A 17931-nucleotide genomic window follows, 5' to 3' on the forward strand; every position below is an offset into this window, starting at 1 on the left:
TAACTTTATCATAAGTTTAATTTTTATCATAGTTCCTTCTTATCCTATTAATATGTGATCTCCTGCAACCTGAATTCTGTCATTCATTCTGGGATACCAGCAATTAGTAGATTCTCATGAAAGTTTGTATGACTCAGGTGTCTAATGCTGCTTTTAGATACTTGAGATAAAAAAGATTCACATGAAGTGCCACACAATACTTAGTATAAAAAAAAGACTTTTGTGATCACAAGAATTTGTGAAATTTGACATTCTGTAGGTCCCTCTTGAAAATTCACCATGCACAGTATCATTTTAAGTAAGTCTGCCAAAATTTTAATTTTGTTCACCTTAGTATTATACTTCTCAAGTGAGTTTGACTGTTGAGAAACTACCCTTTATCCAGTAACAGTTAGGGTAAGATACTGGTTTCTGAAAGGCTGAAATATAGTTGGTTGCTTATAAGTTTGTTGTATTTCAGGTTTTCTCTACCTTTAAAGACTGGTGTGAGAAAGTCTCAGCAGAGCCTTTTTTAAATGTGTTTATTTTTTATTGAAGGATAATTGCTTTACAAAATTTTGCTGTATTCTATCAAACCTCAACATGAATGAACCATATGTATACATAAACCCCCTCCCTTTTGAAACTCCCTCCCATCTTGAAAAGACATAACATAATCTTGAAAAGAGTACTAGTCAATAATTACTTTGAAGTGTTTCCAGGATACCAGACACTTTTATATGTACTCTCACTAATAAATTCATATAATCCTTTCTTACTTTCATTTATAAATTAATGTAATTCTTTACAGTCTGAGCCTTCCCTGATGGCTCAAATGGTAAAGAATCTGCCTGCAATGCAGGAGACCCTGGGTTGGGAAGATCCCCTGGAGAAGGGAATGGCTACCCTCTTCGGTATTCTTGCCTGGAGAATCCCATGGACAGAGGAGCCTGGTGGGCTGCAGTCATGGGGTCACAAAGAGTTGAACTGAGGAACTAACACTTTACTAATCCTTACGTCACATTCTATTAGGTTGGAACTGTCACCTACATTTTATAGTTGAATATGGAAGCACAGAGAGGTTGAGCAATTCACCCAACTTTACCAGGTCAGAAATGGTTTAACTAGGATCTAAGCGGGCATTCTGACCGCAGAATGCATGCACTTTCCTGGCCATTACACCGTAACTTTCTGGATGAAAAGAAGGAGTTCTCCAAGTAAAGTGAAAATCAGTTTCACAGGTTGAGGAAATCTTGCAGCTTCCTTTTGTGAGTACTCAGTTTCCCTTTTCTGTGTCTGCTGAGGTCTGAGTAATTGAACACCCCCCCACCCCAATTCCTTCAGTGCTCCCTCTCCTACCGCACCCACATCCTCGCCTTTTTGGGGAGACTCGGAAGAGAACCAGTGGAGACCAGTTCCATCCTTGGCCTGTTTGTAGTGGGTGTGAAGGAACAGCACCCAGACGAGACCAGATCTCTGGGTCCATGTGCTTGTATGAACATTATAAAGTAGAAGTGTATTCAAGCCTCCTAAGGGAGGAAGGATCTGTAGCTCTTTGGCTTGAGGGTTCCCACGACGGGCTCTGCAATCCATAATTGACTAGAGGACTCATGGGACTTGGTATATAGTCAGACTCACAGCTGTGATTTATTACAGAGAGGCTGGGAAGCAGAATCAGCTAAGGGGAAAGGCACTGGGGGAGAAATTCTGGAGAAAATGAGTCACTAGTCAAGAGTCCTTTCCCAGTAGTCACAGAGGATGCCCTTAATCAGATTGTAAGAAGTGTGATGTGTTGCCACCAGGGAAGCTCATTGGTGACTTCATGCCCAAAATGTTACTGGGGGCCAAACAAACAACAACCATAACAAAACAGGTTCTCAGCGTAAACCATGTTGTTTGTACAAATAAGTTAGGCACAGTGAGCCAGTGCTGGGGAAAGTTGTTTGTTTGTCAGTGTGGGGAACTCTTTACCATTCAGGTCCTCCAGGACCAGTCCAAAGGGCAGCCTTGCAAGCAGGCTATAAAACAGCATTCTTGAGCCTGATGTGTTAAATCTTTCAGGTACCCTCTTCCATTGGGAACTCTTGGCTCTGCTTTTAGCAAAGAAGCCATCATTTGAGACCCTGTGCTGTGTTAAAATGATATTTGACTTCTGTTAATAGAAGTGGTGCTTTTCTTGTTTGAAATGTTTAAAGTTTTTGTTCAATGCCATGTTGAAAGGAAAGGTTACTTTACGACACCCAGGGCAGTGAAGATTATAGCAGATTAGAATGTCTCTCTGTGTTTGGGATTGAATGGAGAATTGTTGCAAGGTTAAATTACATTTATTCTTTTCTTTTATATACCGTCTAGAAAAACAGAAAGAAAACACTCTATTACTTTAGGCAATCTATTACTTAAGAGTTTTTAAGAGTTTAATCATGTGACATTCTTGCTGAAGAATTGTTTCTCATCAGTTGTCACTTGATAATTTCTACCTTGAAAAGTAGAAATGTTTTTGGAAGTCTGGTAAATAAAACTGAAGTAGCAATCTACCATAGTATGCCTTATACAATAAAGAGGCAAGTGGGAAATAGTTACTTTCGTGATAACATCTCTGCAGGGTAAAAAGCCAATTTTCATACCTGTATCAAGGAACATAGATGATTTAGATTCCAATTGGCTTTATGTAACTATTCCCCTTCTTAGCAAATTTGAGAACAAGTTTGGGCTAATTTTAGATCTCTATCTTTGATTATTCAGAGTATAAGTCATTTTGCTTTATGCCTGCTGTTCTTTTAATCTGGCAGGCTATTTCTTATTACACAGTTCTGGTCAATTCAGTTTAATAAAGGATTATGGAACCTCATTATTAAAAATGTAATATATTCAATTTTTTTAAGACTCTTGAGTATATCTCCCTAAAATATTTTTGAATGTGTCCTAACAGGATGGCATCACTGACTCAGTGGGCATGAGTTTGAGCAAACTCTGGGAGATAGTGTAGGACAGGGAAGCCTGGCGTGCTGCAGTTCATGGGGTCGCAAAGAGTTGGACACGACTTCAGTTCAGTTCAGTTCAGTTCAGTTCAGTAGCTCAGTCATGTCCGACTCTTTGCGACCCCATGAATCACAGCACACCAGGCCTCCCTGTCCGTCAACATCTCCCAGAGTTCACTCAGACTCACGTCCATCGAGTCCATGATGCCATCCAGCCATCTCATCCTCTGTCGTCCCCTTCTCCTCCTGCCCCCAATCCCTCCCAGCATCAGAGTCTTTTCCAATGAGTCAACTCTTCGCATGAGGTGTCCAAAGTACCGGAGCTTCGGCTTTAGCATCATTCCTTCCAAAGAAATCCCAGGGTTGATCTCCTTCAGAATGGACTGGCTGGATCTCCTTGCAGTCCAAGGCACCCTCAAGAGTCTTCTCCAACACCACAGTTCAAAAGCATCAATTCTTCGGCGCTCAGCCTTCTTCACATAGGGACTGAAAAATGATGTACAAAAAGAAAGACTGCTTCAGTAGTGGATGAGGGAAAATAGTGTGTGGGGGCTAGAATTTTAAGACACCACAAAACTCATATTATCTGGCCGCTTTATTAAAAAAATTAACAATATTCCAATTTGATGGGATATATATTCCATGTTTTCAGAGCCAGCTTGAAAGGTGACGTTGACATCTTCTTGCCTCCTCGTCTTTACCCTTGATTGACCCCTATTTCCCGTCCCGAGAGTGTCCTTTTCTGTCATACTGTCCTTTAGCATCTTAGTCCTCAGTTGGGCAAACCACTTCCAGGACGAGCCTGCTTCACACTCCAGAATTGTCTTTCTTTTCCCTTCCTCCCCAGTGAAAGTCTCTTCCTTAATGATTTGTTTGTAATTAAGAAGGAAGTATAGCAAGTAAATTAATTCACGGTAAGAAATTCATGATGAATTATCTTTCCTAGTATTACATTTTAAAAAGAAGAAACTTTTAAATCCTCATACACCAGTAGGATTATCCATATTTTCAGCCTTCCTAGAAAACACTCCGGCAATCTATCAAGGGTCATAAAAAAGTGAATTATATCATAAATGATAAACATAGTGACAATATAATGAGTTAGAAATGCAGAAAAAAGCAAGGAAAAGGATAACTAAGCATTCACTGCCCATTTCAGATGTTTGTGGATACACTGAGTCCTCCAAGCCTTGGGCTACAATGGAAGCAGCGTGCAGTCAGGCAGGTTTCATGTCTGCCTGACAGTTAAAGACTTTTCGGGTAAAAACTGGAGAAAACCAATTAAATAAAGAGTCATGTAAATTGGGCTTCCCTGGTGGCTCAGACAGTAAAGAATCTGCCATGCAGGAGACCCAGGTTCAATCCCTGGGTCAGGAAGATCTCTTGGAGAAGGAAATGGCAACCCACTCCAGTATTCTTGCCTGGAGAGTCCCATGAACAGAGGAGCCTGGCGGGCTAGAGTCCATGTGGTTACAAAGACTTGGGCACAACTGAGCGACTACAATTCTCATAAATTATAAAGGAATTTTTCTGCTTAAACCTTCCTAAATACCCAAAGTTTATTGTAAACAGGGTTGAGTACAAAGCCTGGTAGGTGAAGAGTATGGGCTTCTTTGATCACATACTCTCTCCTTCTCAGCTGTATGACCTTGGGCAAGTTATTTAAACTCTCTGTACTCCAGTATTCTTGCCTGGAGAGTCCCGGTGGACAGAGGAGCCTGGCAGGCTACAGTCCATGGTGTCGCAAAGAATGGGACTTGACCGAGTGACTAAGCACATACTTCAGTTTACATATCTTAAAATGTGATGATTGCATTTAGAGATTCAAGATCATAATGTATATAAGTGACTCATATCTCAAATAACAAGATGAGTAATCACATCTTACTTTTTATTATTGACTTCAATGAGAGATAATTATCAATAGATCACAATTTTAATATTCCTATTTTAAGATAACTTTTGAGGTTCTCTGATTTTTCATAGAATTAAGTTATATACTGTTAGGGCTAAAAACATCTCAGTTTATTGAAAAGCATTTTAGACCAGGCATTGTGGCTCTACATCTTCAAAAGATCCTTTTTAGGTTAGAACAAATTCAGAATAGCTCTGATTTTAACACACTGAAATTTGTAATGTCAAGCCAAGTCTTTTTCTTTCCAATTCTAGTATAAAACAGAATCAATAAAATGTAGTATAAAAAATAATCCATTTTGAAAAAAAGTGATGTATTCATAAAACAAACTATTTATTAGAATTCTTATTTAAATTTCTATTTGTAGAGTGAGAAAAATTACCCAAGAAAAATGTATAATATGAGATTGGAGCTACCTACTGGCTTATAAAATAATAATTTGTATTCTAAAAAATATATATCCTAAAATCATATATATTTTATATATATATAAGGCAATTAGGCAACTGAGAGAAATTAAAGATAGTAGTAGTTGAATTTTATGGAAATTTTGGAAAATTCCTATATATCTTAATGTAAAATACACATATCTAATGGAAACTAACATTGGAAACTGTTTATTAGAATGTTATATACTTTAATTGGCCAAGTCTGATATCTTGAATATCTTCATAAAGCCCAGTTCTAATGACTCCAGGGAATTGAACCTTATTTTGTATTACCAAAAACTGCAAATAAATATGAGCACATTTCTACAATTTTCTTGTCTGCGGGATCATGATAGTTTTTCATCTTTACTTTTATATTTTCCCTCTTCTGGATATTAATATGTTATGATAAGACCCAGAAAACAGTGAAAACGTCTTTCGTTGGCCAAAGACCTGTGTGTTGTGTTCCATGTCTCCTTTCTAGGTGTCAAAAGTTCCCTGAGAGGACTCCTGGAGCTGTTTCTACTTCTAATGAATTTATTCTCATTCTGTGATAATATTAGGGTCATTTAAACTAGTCAAAACTCTAACACTCTGTGGATGACTAATAAATGCCTTGGTTAGAGTTTCTAGATGTTTGTAGTTACTTTAGATACAGTCTGAACTTTTCAGTGCTGATAATCTGTCTCTGAGTCCTGACTTAAGCTTCTCTGTGTGTCCATCTTAAGTTGCTGAAGCCTAGGTCTTATAGTTCAAGTAGCTTTTTTCTTAATATTCTGTGGAGCCAACTTTAGAGGTATCATAAGACCTGGGCTTCTTTAGAGATATCGTAAGAACTAGGGGGTAGTGGTAAAAGAATCTGCCTGCAATTCAGGAGACGCAAGAGATGCAGATTCGATCCCTGGTTTGGGAGGATCCCCTGGAGGAGGAAATGGCAACTCACTCCAGTGTTCTTGGCTGGAGAATCCCATGGACAGAGGAGCCTTGTGGGCCATAGCTCGTGGGGGTTTTAGAGAGTTGTGCCTGACTGAGCAGCTAAGCATGTGTGAAAACCTTGGTCTTTCAATTGTCTAGGAATTTGTTCCCATGTCACGGGAGTAAAGAAACAGGGTTTCTAAATGTGACCTGCTGATAATTACTACCTTGCTGTCCAGTTTTTTAGTCAAGTTAAACTTCTTTTTATTGTCTTAATCTACAGATATTATAGTGGGACTACATAGGTGATGTCTTGGATTCCCTTTAGCTATAAGGTTTCTTGTGGATCTGTGCTGATTCTGGGGTGATAACAGTGAAAGCAGATGATGATCTATTAGTCATCTCTTGTATTGCTATTTCTGTTTGCCTTTTTAATTTTGTTTCCCTTTGTTGGAGTGATTATTTCTCTGGTCAGTACTTAAAGAAGGGAGATAATTAATCATTGTCATATTTGGCAGTAAAATAAGATACCATACTCTCCCACCACATTTGCCAACAGACCTTTTCATTCCTCAAGAATTTTATTTATTGAACACTTACCTATATAGCACACTGGTGCCAGGCACTGGAAACAGTAATAAGAGTATAAGGCCTGCTCTCCAGAAAGTTTCAATATAGTGATTTTTGGTTTGTTGACAATCTAATATCCTCTTCTCTGATAATATTCCTGTATGCTCTGGCATATTCTTGTGTCTTTTTTTTTTTTTTTTTTTTAGGGGTGTTAGCCTGAGAGAAGGCAACTTCATATTCTTGCTTGGCCATTATAGTAAATTTCAATGTTCTTTTAGGGTCAGGAAAGTATTTATCGATGATCTTGTAAAAATGACATATGTATCTTTTAGTACATAATATATTTTTGAATGATGAGAAATTAATTTTTTCACTGGTCACTACATTGTAGGACAGTCATAAATGAATGAAGCACAGCTTGAGCCCGACACCTTTCAGGAGACCTTGAAGTTAAAGGAGAACCTTTAAATCTACTGAGAATGGTTTTTGGAATAATTTAAGAGCCAGTATGGGTGTTTTGTATCCTTGAGAACTCTTTGAATGGCAACTTTATATACTAGATTATATTTAACTTTCCCTTACTCAGCTGTTTGTCAGAGACCTCACATTGTTTCATTCCTGAATTAAGAAGTCCAAAGTCTCATTGTGCTCTGGTTTTACATATCTTTGCTTCTGTAAGACATTGGAGGAGATGGTGTCATTTCAAAAATACTGTTTCTCGAACCATATCAGTTCACTAGTGCCAGCAAGCTGACACTTTTGTGGCGTTATAGTTATAAATATATTTCAGTGTTTTTCACTAGGTAAAATATCTGTTGTAGAGGAGGCAAAGAACTTATAAATTCACTTCATTATGTCCGAAAGATCATCCAAGAGGCGTATTTACACAGGCATCTCTCTTCCTGCTTCTTTCTACGTGGGGAAAAAAGGTATTGTAAAGGAATTTTATAAGACAGCTAACTTGATTCTACTTAAAATGTAGTTCATCAGTTCATCTTTAGCTGGTATTAGTTTTTGTATTCATGTAAGTAAACTTAGAAAGTCTGCTCAAAGAAACTCAACGTTTATTAGAAGTAGTTTCATTTTAGTTTCAAGTCATTTCACTGTGAGTGTATTTTATAATACTCATACCGATGTCCTTATGTTAATCTTGAATGTTATCACAGCAGTGAGTTTTAAAGACCATTAATGTGGTATTAGCTGTCCTTTTTTTGGGTAGAATGATTGTCATAATCAGATCGTCATTTTAGTAGTCTAACATCATTGCTGAGAGGTCCTGTTATGTGAAATAAGAAAGATAATGATAATGAGTTTAATGATCAAGGTATAACACAGGCATCATAGGATATGTGTGATGCTTTCTCTTTTATAGCTCTTGATCTTGTTCCTCAGTCGACATCATTATTAACTTGTACCTTTTATCTTATTTAACACAGGGCTGTGAAATTATTTCAACTCCTGATCAAGACCATACTGACTTTACCAAGTGCCTTGAAGTGCTCCAAAGGAAGATAGAAGAAAAAGACCTACAGGTAAGATCGATGCCTGTTTGGTATTTATGAATCTTAAACCAAGGATGTGAAAAATCCTGTTTTTACTCACCTGAAATCATTATTTGCTTTTGTGCTGATTATCTGGATTCCCTTGTCAGGTTTCTTCAGTATATGAATAAATCTGTACTTAGTTGACAAAACATTAACATGTACACTTGAATCAGAGGTCACAGATTTCGGAACCTTCCAGTGAGTGGTAGGTCCCTAAATGTGTGAAGTGGACCTTGTATATAGCAGTCAAAACTGACAGCTCATTCTCAGCCTAAAGGAAGTAGCTGCTCTCCATCCCAAGTTGTTTTTCATCCTGCACAGCTGTGTGTGTATGTGTTTGTGTTTATATAGTATGTAGCAAGACCAACAAATATGGCCTGGATTTGGCCATCCTTGCAAATTCTTATTTAAACAAATAAAATAATATTTACCTTTTTTAAAAATGAGAGAAGCATCTGTTACTTTGCATGCATGGACTCTTTAAGGTATTCAGTAGTGATTTTCACCTAGCATCCAAGTGTATAATCATATAATCACATCGTTGAGCTAATGTACACATTTGTAATTTTTAATATTTTACAGTATTTTTGACAGTTGATGAAATAATATGTAAACTTTTTATAGCCTTTATCCAGTGAAGATCCACGAAATTAAACCTGAAGCTTTGAAGGACAATTTTGAAAGCTTTGAAAGACTTATTTTCCTGGGAAGGACAGGGAGATAAACTGAGATGCATGATCCAGTGCATTGTTTTATTAAAACAGTTTTTTTGTGTGTGTGTGTGGCATGTGGGATCTTGGTTCCTGGACTAGGGATCAGACTCATGCCCCTTGCAGTGGAGGCACAAAGTCTTAATCACTGGACTTCCAGAGAAGCCACCAACATGTCATTTTAAAGGAAGAATTCAAGGACACCTCTGTACATTGGGATGGTTTTCAAAAAGTACAACAGGATAGTGTTTCAAGGTTTCCTCAATAATCGCGGGAAAGGACCAATTCAGACCCAGTGCAGGCAGATCTCATGTCTGCTTCCTTCATGTCTTGGCTCCAGGTAGCCTTTGCCTTCAGTCTGGTCTCCCCCGACTGTCTGCAGTGGCTGCTTGTAGCAGTTTCTTTACGCCTTCACATCAGAGGGATTGAGGGGTAGGGGTGTCACTTGCCACCGTCATTAGACCTCGGTCCTGAAATCTCTCCATGAACTTATACATGGTTTCAGCGCAGGGTAATAAAAGTTACCTGATTGTCTGGGACCGGAGTAGGGAGTGGGGTCAACCGCTGAGTCTCGTACAGTCTAGCTCTACAGCTGGTACACAGTGGTGGGACAGCCTAGGTGGTGGAGAGGCACCCCTAATAAAAACTTGCTCCTTCGCAGAAGTTCTGGGAAATTTACTCTAAGGTATATTTACTAAGCTGACGGAGTTGATGCCTTCCTCCCTTTGAAGGGGGGGAAAGCCTTTTGTAACCATCGTTAGTTGACAAGTAGCTCACTCTACAAACTTACCACAAGTAACTGAGTGAACCTTTCTCATACCTGTGGTGGCTTGAGCTGTACCAAATGTGCCACTTCCAGCAGTCAATTGCTGTAATTATCTGTTTGTTTACGGAAAAGGGGAAACAGCCTACTGAGAATTATCGGCTTCATCCAGACATAGCTGATGTGGAATTTCTTAGAAGAAAGTTCTAAATCTTCACAATAGTTTTGGTTTTCCTAGTGCTCCCACTGGAGAAGGCAATGGCACCCCACTCCAGCACTCTTGCCTGGAAAATCCCATGGACGGAGGAGCCTGGTGGGCTGCCGTCCATGGGGTTGTGAAGAGTCAGATACTTCACTTTCACTTTTCACTTTCATGCGTTGGAGAAGGAAATGGCAACCCACTCCAGTGTTCTTGCCTGGAGAATCCCAGGGACGGGGGAGCCTGGTGGGCTGCCGTCCATGGGGTCGCACAGAGCTGGACACGACTGAAGCGCCTCAGCAGCAGTAGCAGTGCTGCCACTGGAAGCTGGGAAGGCAGTGATCTGCATGTCATTTATTGTGTCTAATTGATAGGGTCTATAAACAGTATTCAGTCACTGAATCACAGAACAAACCATTGTGTCTCAAACTCAACAACCAAAATCTAGAGAGAGCCTCAGGCTGGGAGGAGAGAGTAGAGTAATCAGGTGTTCTGATCAGTGAAACAAACTGAGCAAAATGTTGGCCGAGCCACTGGAGACCCAGAGCAAGAGGACCTTTCCGAGGACTCCTGCATTGGGCAGAAAGGACCACACCCTCCCGCTCCCCTGTACTTAGGTTGGAGGCTGCCAGGGAAACATGTGGCCCCAGAGGCAGGCAGTGGTGTGTCACAAAGGAATTGCTGCTAGGCGAGGAGAGCCAGCTGCCTTCCTTACAGCTCAGTAGTGAGGTCTTTGTGGGGAGGATGGGAACAGGGCATCTCCGTGGCAAGCATGCTTTGGGTCCAGGGCATTCCCCTTCCTCATCTTGAGCCCCTCTTTCTCCTTATTCCTAAAAGATTCTAGATTCCCCCTTCTCCTTTGCCTTAAGGTGTCTGTATATGTTGCTCCCTCCCACTAGAATGTCTTGAATACGTTTTGATTTTCTTGCCAAAGCCATGATGGAGTCCTGACGTCGTCACAGAGGACTTTTCAAAAATATTCATTGACTTATTTGGCTGCCCCAGGTCTTAGTTGTGGTGTGGAATCTTTCATTGTGACTTGTGGGGTTTTTGTCGTGACATGTGAGCTCTCAGCTGAGGCATGTGGGATCTAGTCCCCTGATCAGGGATGGAACCTGGGCCCGTTGCTTTGGGAGCGCAGAGTCTTAGCCACTGGACCACCAGGGAAGTCCCTGAAGGACGTTCCCCCACCATCGCTCTGGGTTACACTCCACTGCTCTACATTGCCATGCTTCCGTCTTTTCTCTGTTAAGATACCCTGAACACTTTTGTTAATTATTTCTGTTCACTAAGGCCTTTCTTCCCAGCTTGACTGTGTAGCCCATGAAGCTGAGATCAGGTCTGTTTTGTTCATGATCAAGTGGCAGCACTTTGCATATGTGATACTCGGGGAGCTCAGGACAGCAGGAGATGATGCGTTTAGGGGAGAGGCTTTTTAGGGAAGCATAAGAAAGAAACAGGAGTTAGCCGGCAGAGGGGAGAAGGTAGTGGCCAAGTACGGCAGTATGCAGAAAAGATGGCTAGCACTCCAGTGAGGCAACAGGGTAGGTTTTGAAGAATTTTAAGACAGAGAACGGTGTGATGACTTTGTTGTTAGAAGCATGGTTAGGTCAACTGAACGCATAACTCACAGTGAAAACCATACAAAGTAGCTGTTGTTCAGACTGAAAAAGATGTCTGTGTTAAATCTGAGGACTCTCTGTGGGCTTCCATCTGAGTTTATGTTTTACCTGGGAGTGACAACATGGTCTTTGATTCCATGTAATAGTAGGAGAAAAGCAAGAGTAGAAACATTAGAAAGGAAAATCATGAAAGATTTCCCTCCACACATTCTCCTAACCTCAAGTGAGATCACCATGAGGGCATCTACAGATTTCTTCCTAAAATATACATGAACTATAGCAGAAACTCCTTTATTCTTCCCCGCTTAATGAATCTTAGAAAATTATCAAACTTTTCTGGTTTTCCACTTGTTAAATTGTAAATATGAATGTGTAATCCAAATGTCTATATTTGGTGAGATCTTCTTAGCATATATGTTAAAATATCAACTATAGTATAAATGAACTAAAGTAGTATTTAATATGCTGAGGAGCCATACTATGTAACATATTAAAACTTTGTAGAATTTGGATTAGGATCTGTCCTTATCCTTAAGGAGTTTACTATCTAGAACATGAGGTTAATTATAAAAAAGGATTTCCCTACATTGCCTTATTTATTATTTATTTACCTATATAAAACCTGCCCCTCCTGAACTTTTATTCCTTTGTGAAAGGCTTCTGTGATACATGTGGCTTTTTAATGCTTTGCTTTAATGTTGCCACATTGTTTATCTGTGACTGAGTTATGAATAATACATTATCAGGATGCCATCTGATATGACTGAATCTTCAAAGAGCAAATATATTTTTTGATGCTGTGATACACATTTGAGATCGAAACCCTGGAATACAAGGGAAAACATTAAAAGCTATTGCTCCAACTTTCAAAAAATGTAAGACATACATTGTTTAGGGTGAAGCAGGAAGATATCTAAATGATAAGGCCCTAAGAATAATAGTTCTCCCAAAATGTAGGTTGGGATATTTCCTAGAATTACATGGCAATAGAATCAGTTACTTTAGTTTCTGTTATTTTAAAGAGACTTTGTATTGGACACAATTTAGGCAGAAAAGTTGATGTTAATTTCAAACTGTATAGATTTCAACTCATACCAGTTTTATTTGTTAAAACCTCAATGCCTTTTAACCCTTTATACTATGGTATTTTTATAAACAGTTTTTTAAATTAAATGACACAGGATGCTGAATAAATCAAGAATTACATAGTGAAAGTGAAGTCGTTCAGTTGTGTCCTACTTTTTGCGACCCTATGAACTGTAGCCTACCAGGCTCCTCTGTCCATGGAATTTTCCAGGCAAGAGTACTGGAGTGTGTTGCCATTTCCTTCCCCAGGGGATCTTCTCGACCCAGGGATTGAACCCAGGTCTCCTGCATTGCAAGAAGACACTTTACCATTTGAGCTACCAGGGAAGCCCTAAGTATTACATAAATAAGAGCAAATGCCTACATTTTCTATACACAGAGACTAGTATTAATGACTAACTTAAATATCCATAAAAACTGTGGAGATAAGCGTTAACCAAAGAGGACAGAGTAGAAAGACCCTGAGCTTGCCTCCTCTGTGGGCCACATCAAAATGACAACTCTTTACAGAGCAACTATTGGTGAAAAGCCCTGAAGCCTACCAGAAAAGAGCTATAGAAAGAAAACATAACAAGACAGGTAGGAAGGGCAGAGTCTGGTATAGTCAAAACTCATACCCCCAGGTGGGCGACCTGTAAACAGGAGATTAATTAGAGTTAGCAGAGGTTTCCCCCAGGGAGCCAGGGTTGTGAGCCCGGCATCAGGCTCCCCATCATGGGGGTCCTGTGTCTGGAAGATGAGCCCCCAGGATGTGTGTCTTCAAAGGCCAGTGGGGCTTACTTTTCAGAGATCAAGAGGGCTGTGGAGAGATAGTCTATTTTTAAAGGGATCCAGGAAAGAACTAGTCATTTGAAAGGTGCCTGAATCACACCTGCTGATCTTGGAGAGTTTTAAACTATTTTTATCCACTAAATGTTAGTATTGGACATGATTATTTTGTAATGGACTAATTTTTTTTAATGTTCATACGAAATAACTGTTGCTACTTATCAAATTTAAGACTGACTGTATCTGATTGGCTAACTCATTATATCTGAATGGCTCAAATGGTAAAGAATCTGCCTGCAATGCAAGAGACCTGGTTCCCACCCAGGTTGGGAAGATACCCTGAAGAATGGAATGGCAACCTGGAGAATTTCATAGACATAGGAGACTGGTCCATTTTTCCCCGTCACTTCATGACGAAACAATGGAAACAGGGACAGACTTTATTTTGGGGAGTGCCAGAATCACTGCAGATGGTGATTGCAGCCATGAAATTAAAAGATGCCTGCTCCTTGGAAGAAAAACTATGACCAACCTAGATAGCATATTAAAAAGCAGAGACATTATTTTGCTGACAAAAGTCTATCTAGTCAAAGCTATGGTTTTTCCAGTAGTCATGTATGGATGTGAGAGTTGGACCATAAAGAAAGCTGAGCGCCGTAGAATTGATGCTTTTGAACTGTGGTGTTGGAGAAGACTCTTGAGAGTCCCCTGTACTGTAAGGAGATCCAACCAATCCATCCTAAAGGAAATCAGTCCTGAATATTCATTGGAAGGACTGATGTTGAAGCTGAAACTCTAGTACTTTGGCCACCTGATGCAAAGAACTGACTCATTTGCAAAGACCCTGATGCTGGGAAAGATTGAAGGCAGGAAGAGAAGGTGACCACGGAGGATGAGATGGTTGGATGACATCACCGACTCGATGGACGTGAGTTTGAGCAAGCTCCGGGAGTTGGTGATGGACAGGGAGGGCTGGCATGCTGCAGTCCATGGGGTCTCAAAGAGTCGTACACAACTGAGTAACTGAGCTGAACCGAGGAAACTGGTGGCCTACAGTTCATGGGGTCTCAAAGAATTGGACTCAACTGAGCTACTGACTCTTTCTATCAGATTGGACTAATTACTTTTCAGTATGATAAGACATGTACAGGAAGATAGTTGTAAGATAGTCCTCTGAGAAGTGTTTTCCAGGTACTGTGATGTCTTCAGTAAAGTCCACTCTGACGAGCTGATTATCTGTGTCAAGATTTCAGTCTTATCTGAAGCCAAACAATAAATCTGTTGTGTGTGTAAATGTCTTCTAGAGAGGAGTAAATACTGTGTTTACATTAGAGAAACCTAGTCAATGCCACCTTAAAGTATCATAGTAAACATCATCATTGATAATTCAGAGCAGAGTAGATAAGAGAGACATGAAAGCTAAATGCAGTGGGGTGAAATGTGAATAAAGTCCAGAGTATCGTTGATAATGGTGCCCCAGTGTCAGTTTTAGTTGTGATAGATGTGGCGTGTTTGTATAAGATGTTAGCGCATCATTGACCAGGAGACTTTTGCAGAAACTAACACCTGTGGCCAGTGATTTGTTATGTGAGTGTATATTGAAATACCTCAAGTTGCAAAAAGACATTTTAATATGTGTCTGGTCAGTGAGTTAACATCAGTGGCAACTGGTGATTGGTATTGCTACCTGAACTATCTTCATGACTTTTTCCCAAATCTCAAATTATTTCAAAGGAAAATGTTTATTCAAAGCATATTTCAGTGTCTTCAAGATGCTATAACCGGAGAATGGTGTTATCTTCCTATGCCACGCCTCATAGTAAAATAGAACAGGAAGGCATGAACTTCAATCAAAATAACTTTCTGTGGACTCTTTCAACTTTAAAGTGTTTCCTCAGAAAGTTTCAAGTCATGTCTGCTGCCCGTTTAGGCAGTCATTGGACATGAAAACCATGCCTGCTTGAAAATCTTAGCTAGAAATTGGTGTTTTTAAACTACGTGACAACCCAGATCTTCTCAACCATTGCAGTTTTCCCAAGAGACCGGAGAACGTTAAGACTCAATCCAAGATGTGATTTTATCAGCCTTGACTCTCGACGGAGTAGCCCCGTTTGTTCCTGTGTTCCCTCCTGGCCCATCACAGGCCCGTGGTCTTCCTCACCACCTGCGTTTTCTCCCCGCTCTTCTTATGTTGGTCGGCTGTCACACCTGCCTTTTTCTTCTATCTCGTCTCCCTGGGCCTCAGTTATCATTCTGTGCCATTAACGCTCTAACTTATGTCTCTAATCGTGAACTTCAAAGCCCTATTTCTAACCACTAACTGGAAGGCCAGAGGAACTTCATTTCAGTGTAAACCAAAATTCATCATCTTTCTCACAAAATCTCATTTTCTCTTTCTTTATTTTCTGTCTCATTCAGTGGCACTGCCATCCATCTGCCTGGCAGAAACCTGAGAGTAACCTTATATTTTACTATCCTTTTGCCATCCCTCAATGGCTAGTTGCAGTTGCTGTAATCCTACAGATATCTCCTGTGCCCACTTTATTCCTTCCAGTCTTGCTGCCGCTGTCTCAGTTCAGACCTTTATCATTTCTTACGTGGGGTATTTGACTAGTCTTCTGTTTGTCCCATTCACTCCATTCCCTTACTGAAATTTATAGCCTCTGTTTTAAATGGATATCTGCTTTAAATCTTTTCTCCTAGTTACTTATTCAATAAATACTTGTTCAGTGAATAAATTTATTTCCAGTAACATCAAGGCAGATTCCAAAGGACACCCTGGCAAACCTTAGCTGGCATGTATCTTCTGAAAGAATCTTCTCAGTAGCAGTTCCTGCTAATTCTCCCGTGACACGTGTCCAGATTCTTTACATTGCTTGTTATCTGTACCAGTTGTGAAGATTGAATATGTTTATTATGAAAAGTATTGGTCTCCAACACACTGTAATTAAAGGTTATCTCTGATGCTTGGGGTAGGCTGACTTTCTTTCCGCTGCATGACTGGTTCTTTAAGACTCAACTCTCTCATCTGTAAAGTCAGAATAATAATCTGCACATACCAGGGAGTTATGAGGCAAAGCACTTACTGCAATGTCAGCCACATATAAAGCCCTTCATAAAAATATAGCAGCAGCAGTGATGGTATTAACAGTCATGTATCGTTGTGCACCTTAGCTCTTGAGACCCTTTATCAGTTCAGTTCAGTCACTCAGTCGTGTCCAACTCTTTGCTTTTATAATATTTTATATAATAGGGTATATTTTATGTAATATATTTATAGAATATAAATATAAATTTTTATGTAAATGAAATATAAAATACTCTAAAATATATTTTATAAATATTTAATTTTGTGAAATATTGCTTATATGTCATAGTTATATATGGGGCTTCCCAGGTGACTCAGTGGTCAAGAATCTGCCAGCCAGTGTAGGAGACGTGGGTTTGATCCCTGGATCGGGAAAATCCCCTGGAGAAGGAAATGGCAACCCACTGCAGTATTCTTGCCTGGAAAAATCCCACACACAGAGGAACCTGGAGGGCCATGTGTTCACAAAGAGTTGGACATGACTGAAGCAAAGGAGTATGCATGAATGCACAGAATTATATATAATGATGTTTATCTTATAAAATATATACTTTCATCTATTTTATAAAAATTAACATACATATAAATAAGATTGTTTATAAAGTATATGCATGGTTAATCTTTTGATTTTATAATAAGTTTCATGGAGCAATATGATATTAAAATTAGATAATGTTTTTAGCAATCAGACTAAATTTATAGCTCTGGTTCATCGACTCATCATTTCCTTTTTTTTTTTCAAATGAAAGTTTTTTTAAAAATTGAGGTATAACATTATGTTTCATGTGTACAACATAATGATTTGGTATTTGTATAAATTGTGAAATCATCACAGTAAGTCTAGCTAACATCCTAGCATTGTTTCTTTTGGACACACTCTAATTTTATGAGATTTCTTGCACTATAAGACATGAATGAATATTCAGGACTGATTTCCTTTAGGATAGACTGGTTTGATCTCCTTGCTGTCCAAAGGAGTCTCAAGAGTTTTCTCCAGTACCACAAATCAAAAGTGTCAGTTCTTCAGTGGTCAACTTTCTTTATGGCCCAACTCTCACATCTGTGAGAGGGCTCCTCACAAGTTGCTGTGTTTTCCAGGGGAGGTTTTCAGCCTTCGGTATTCCTGGGGAACCAGTGAGAATGGGGTCTGTCTGTTAGGTGGTGGAATCCGCCAGCAGGACGATTGCACAGCTCCGCTAATCACCCTTGGCCTCACGCCTCGATGGAGAGAGAAGAGGGCTGGCGTGCTCTAGCTTCTGCCAGCTTGCATGTGGTTTGTGCTCACTGTGCGGTCACTAAGGGGCGTTATTACCCAACATATGTCAAAAGTTGGCTTCAGAGTTCCAAAGGTAGACTTCCTTCCCTT

The 17931-nt window shown here is 39.6% G+C and overlaps 1 protein-coding gene across 2 annotated transcripts in view; it reads left to right on the forward strand.

Moving 5' to 3' along the window:
- TPK1 (thiamin pyrophosphokinase 1) overlaps positions 1-17931 on the forward strand; it is a 383898-nt gene that overhangs the window by 191590 nt on the left and 174377 nt on the right. For both annotated transcript variants that reach the window (XM_018046829.1, XM_018046830.1), the window contains exon 6: positions 8222-8317. In XM_018046829.1, the coding sequence (XP_017902318.1) occupies positions 8222-8317 (96 nt within the window). The remainder of the gene's footprint in view (positions 1-8221; positions 8318-17931) is intronic.

The sequence above is a fragment of the Capra hircus genome, chromosome 4 (assembly GCF_001704415.2).
Source record: "Capra hircus breed San Clemente chromosome 4, ASM170441v1, whole genome shotgun sequence".
Taxonomy (NCBI): Eukaryota; Metazoa; Chordata; class Mammalia; order Artiodactyla; family Bovidae; genus Capra; species Capra hircus.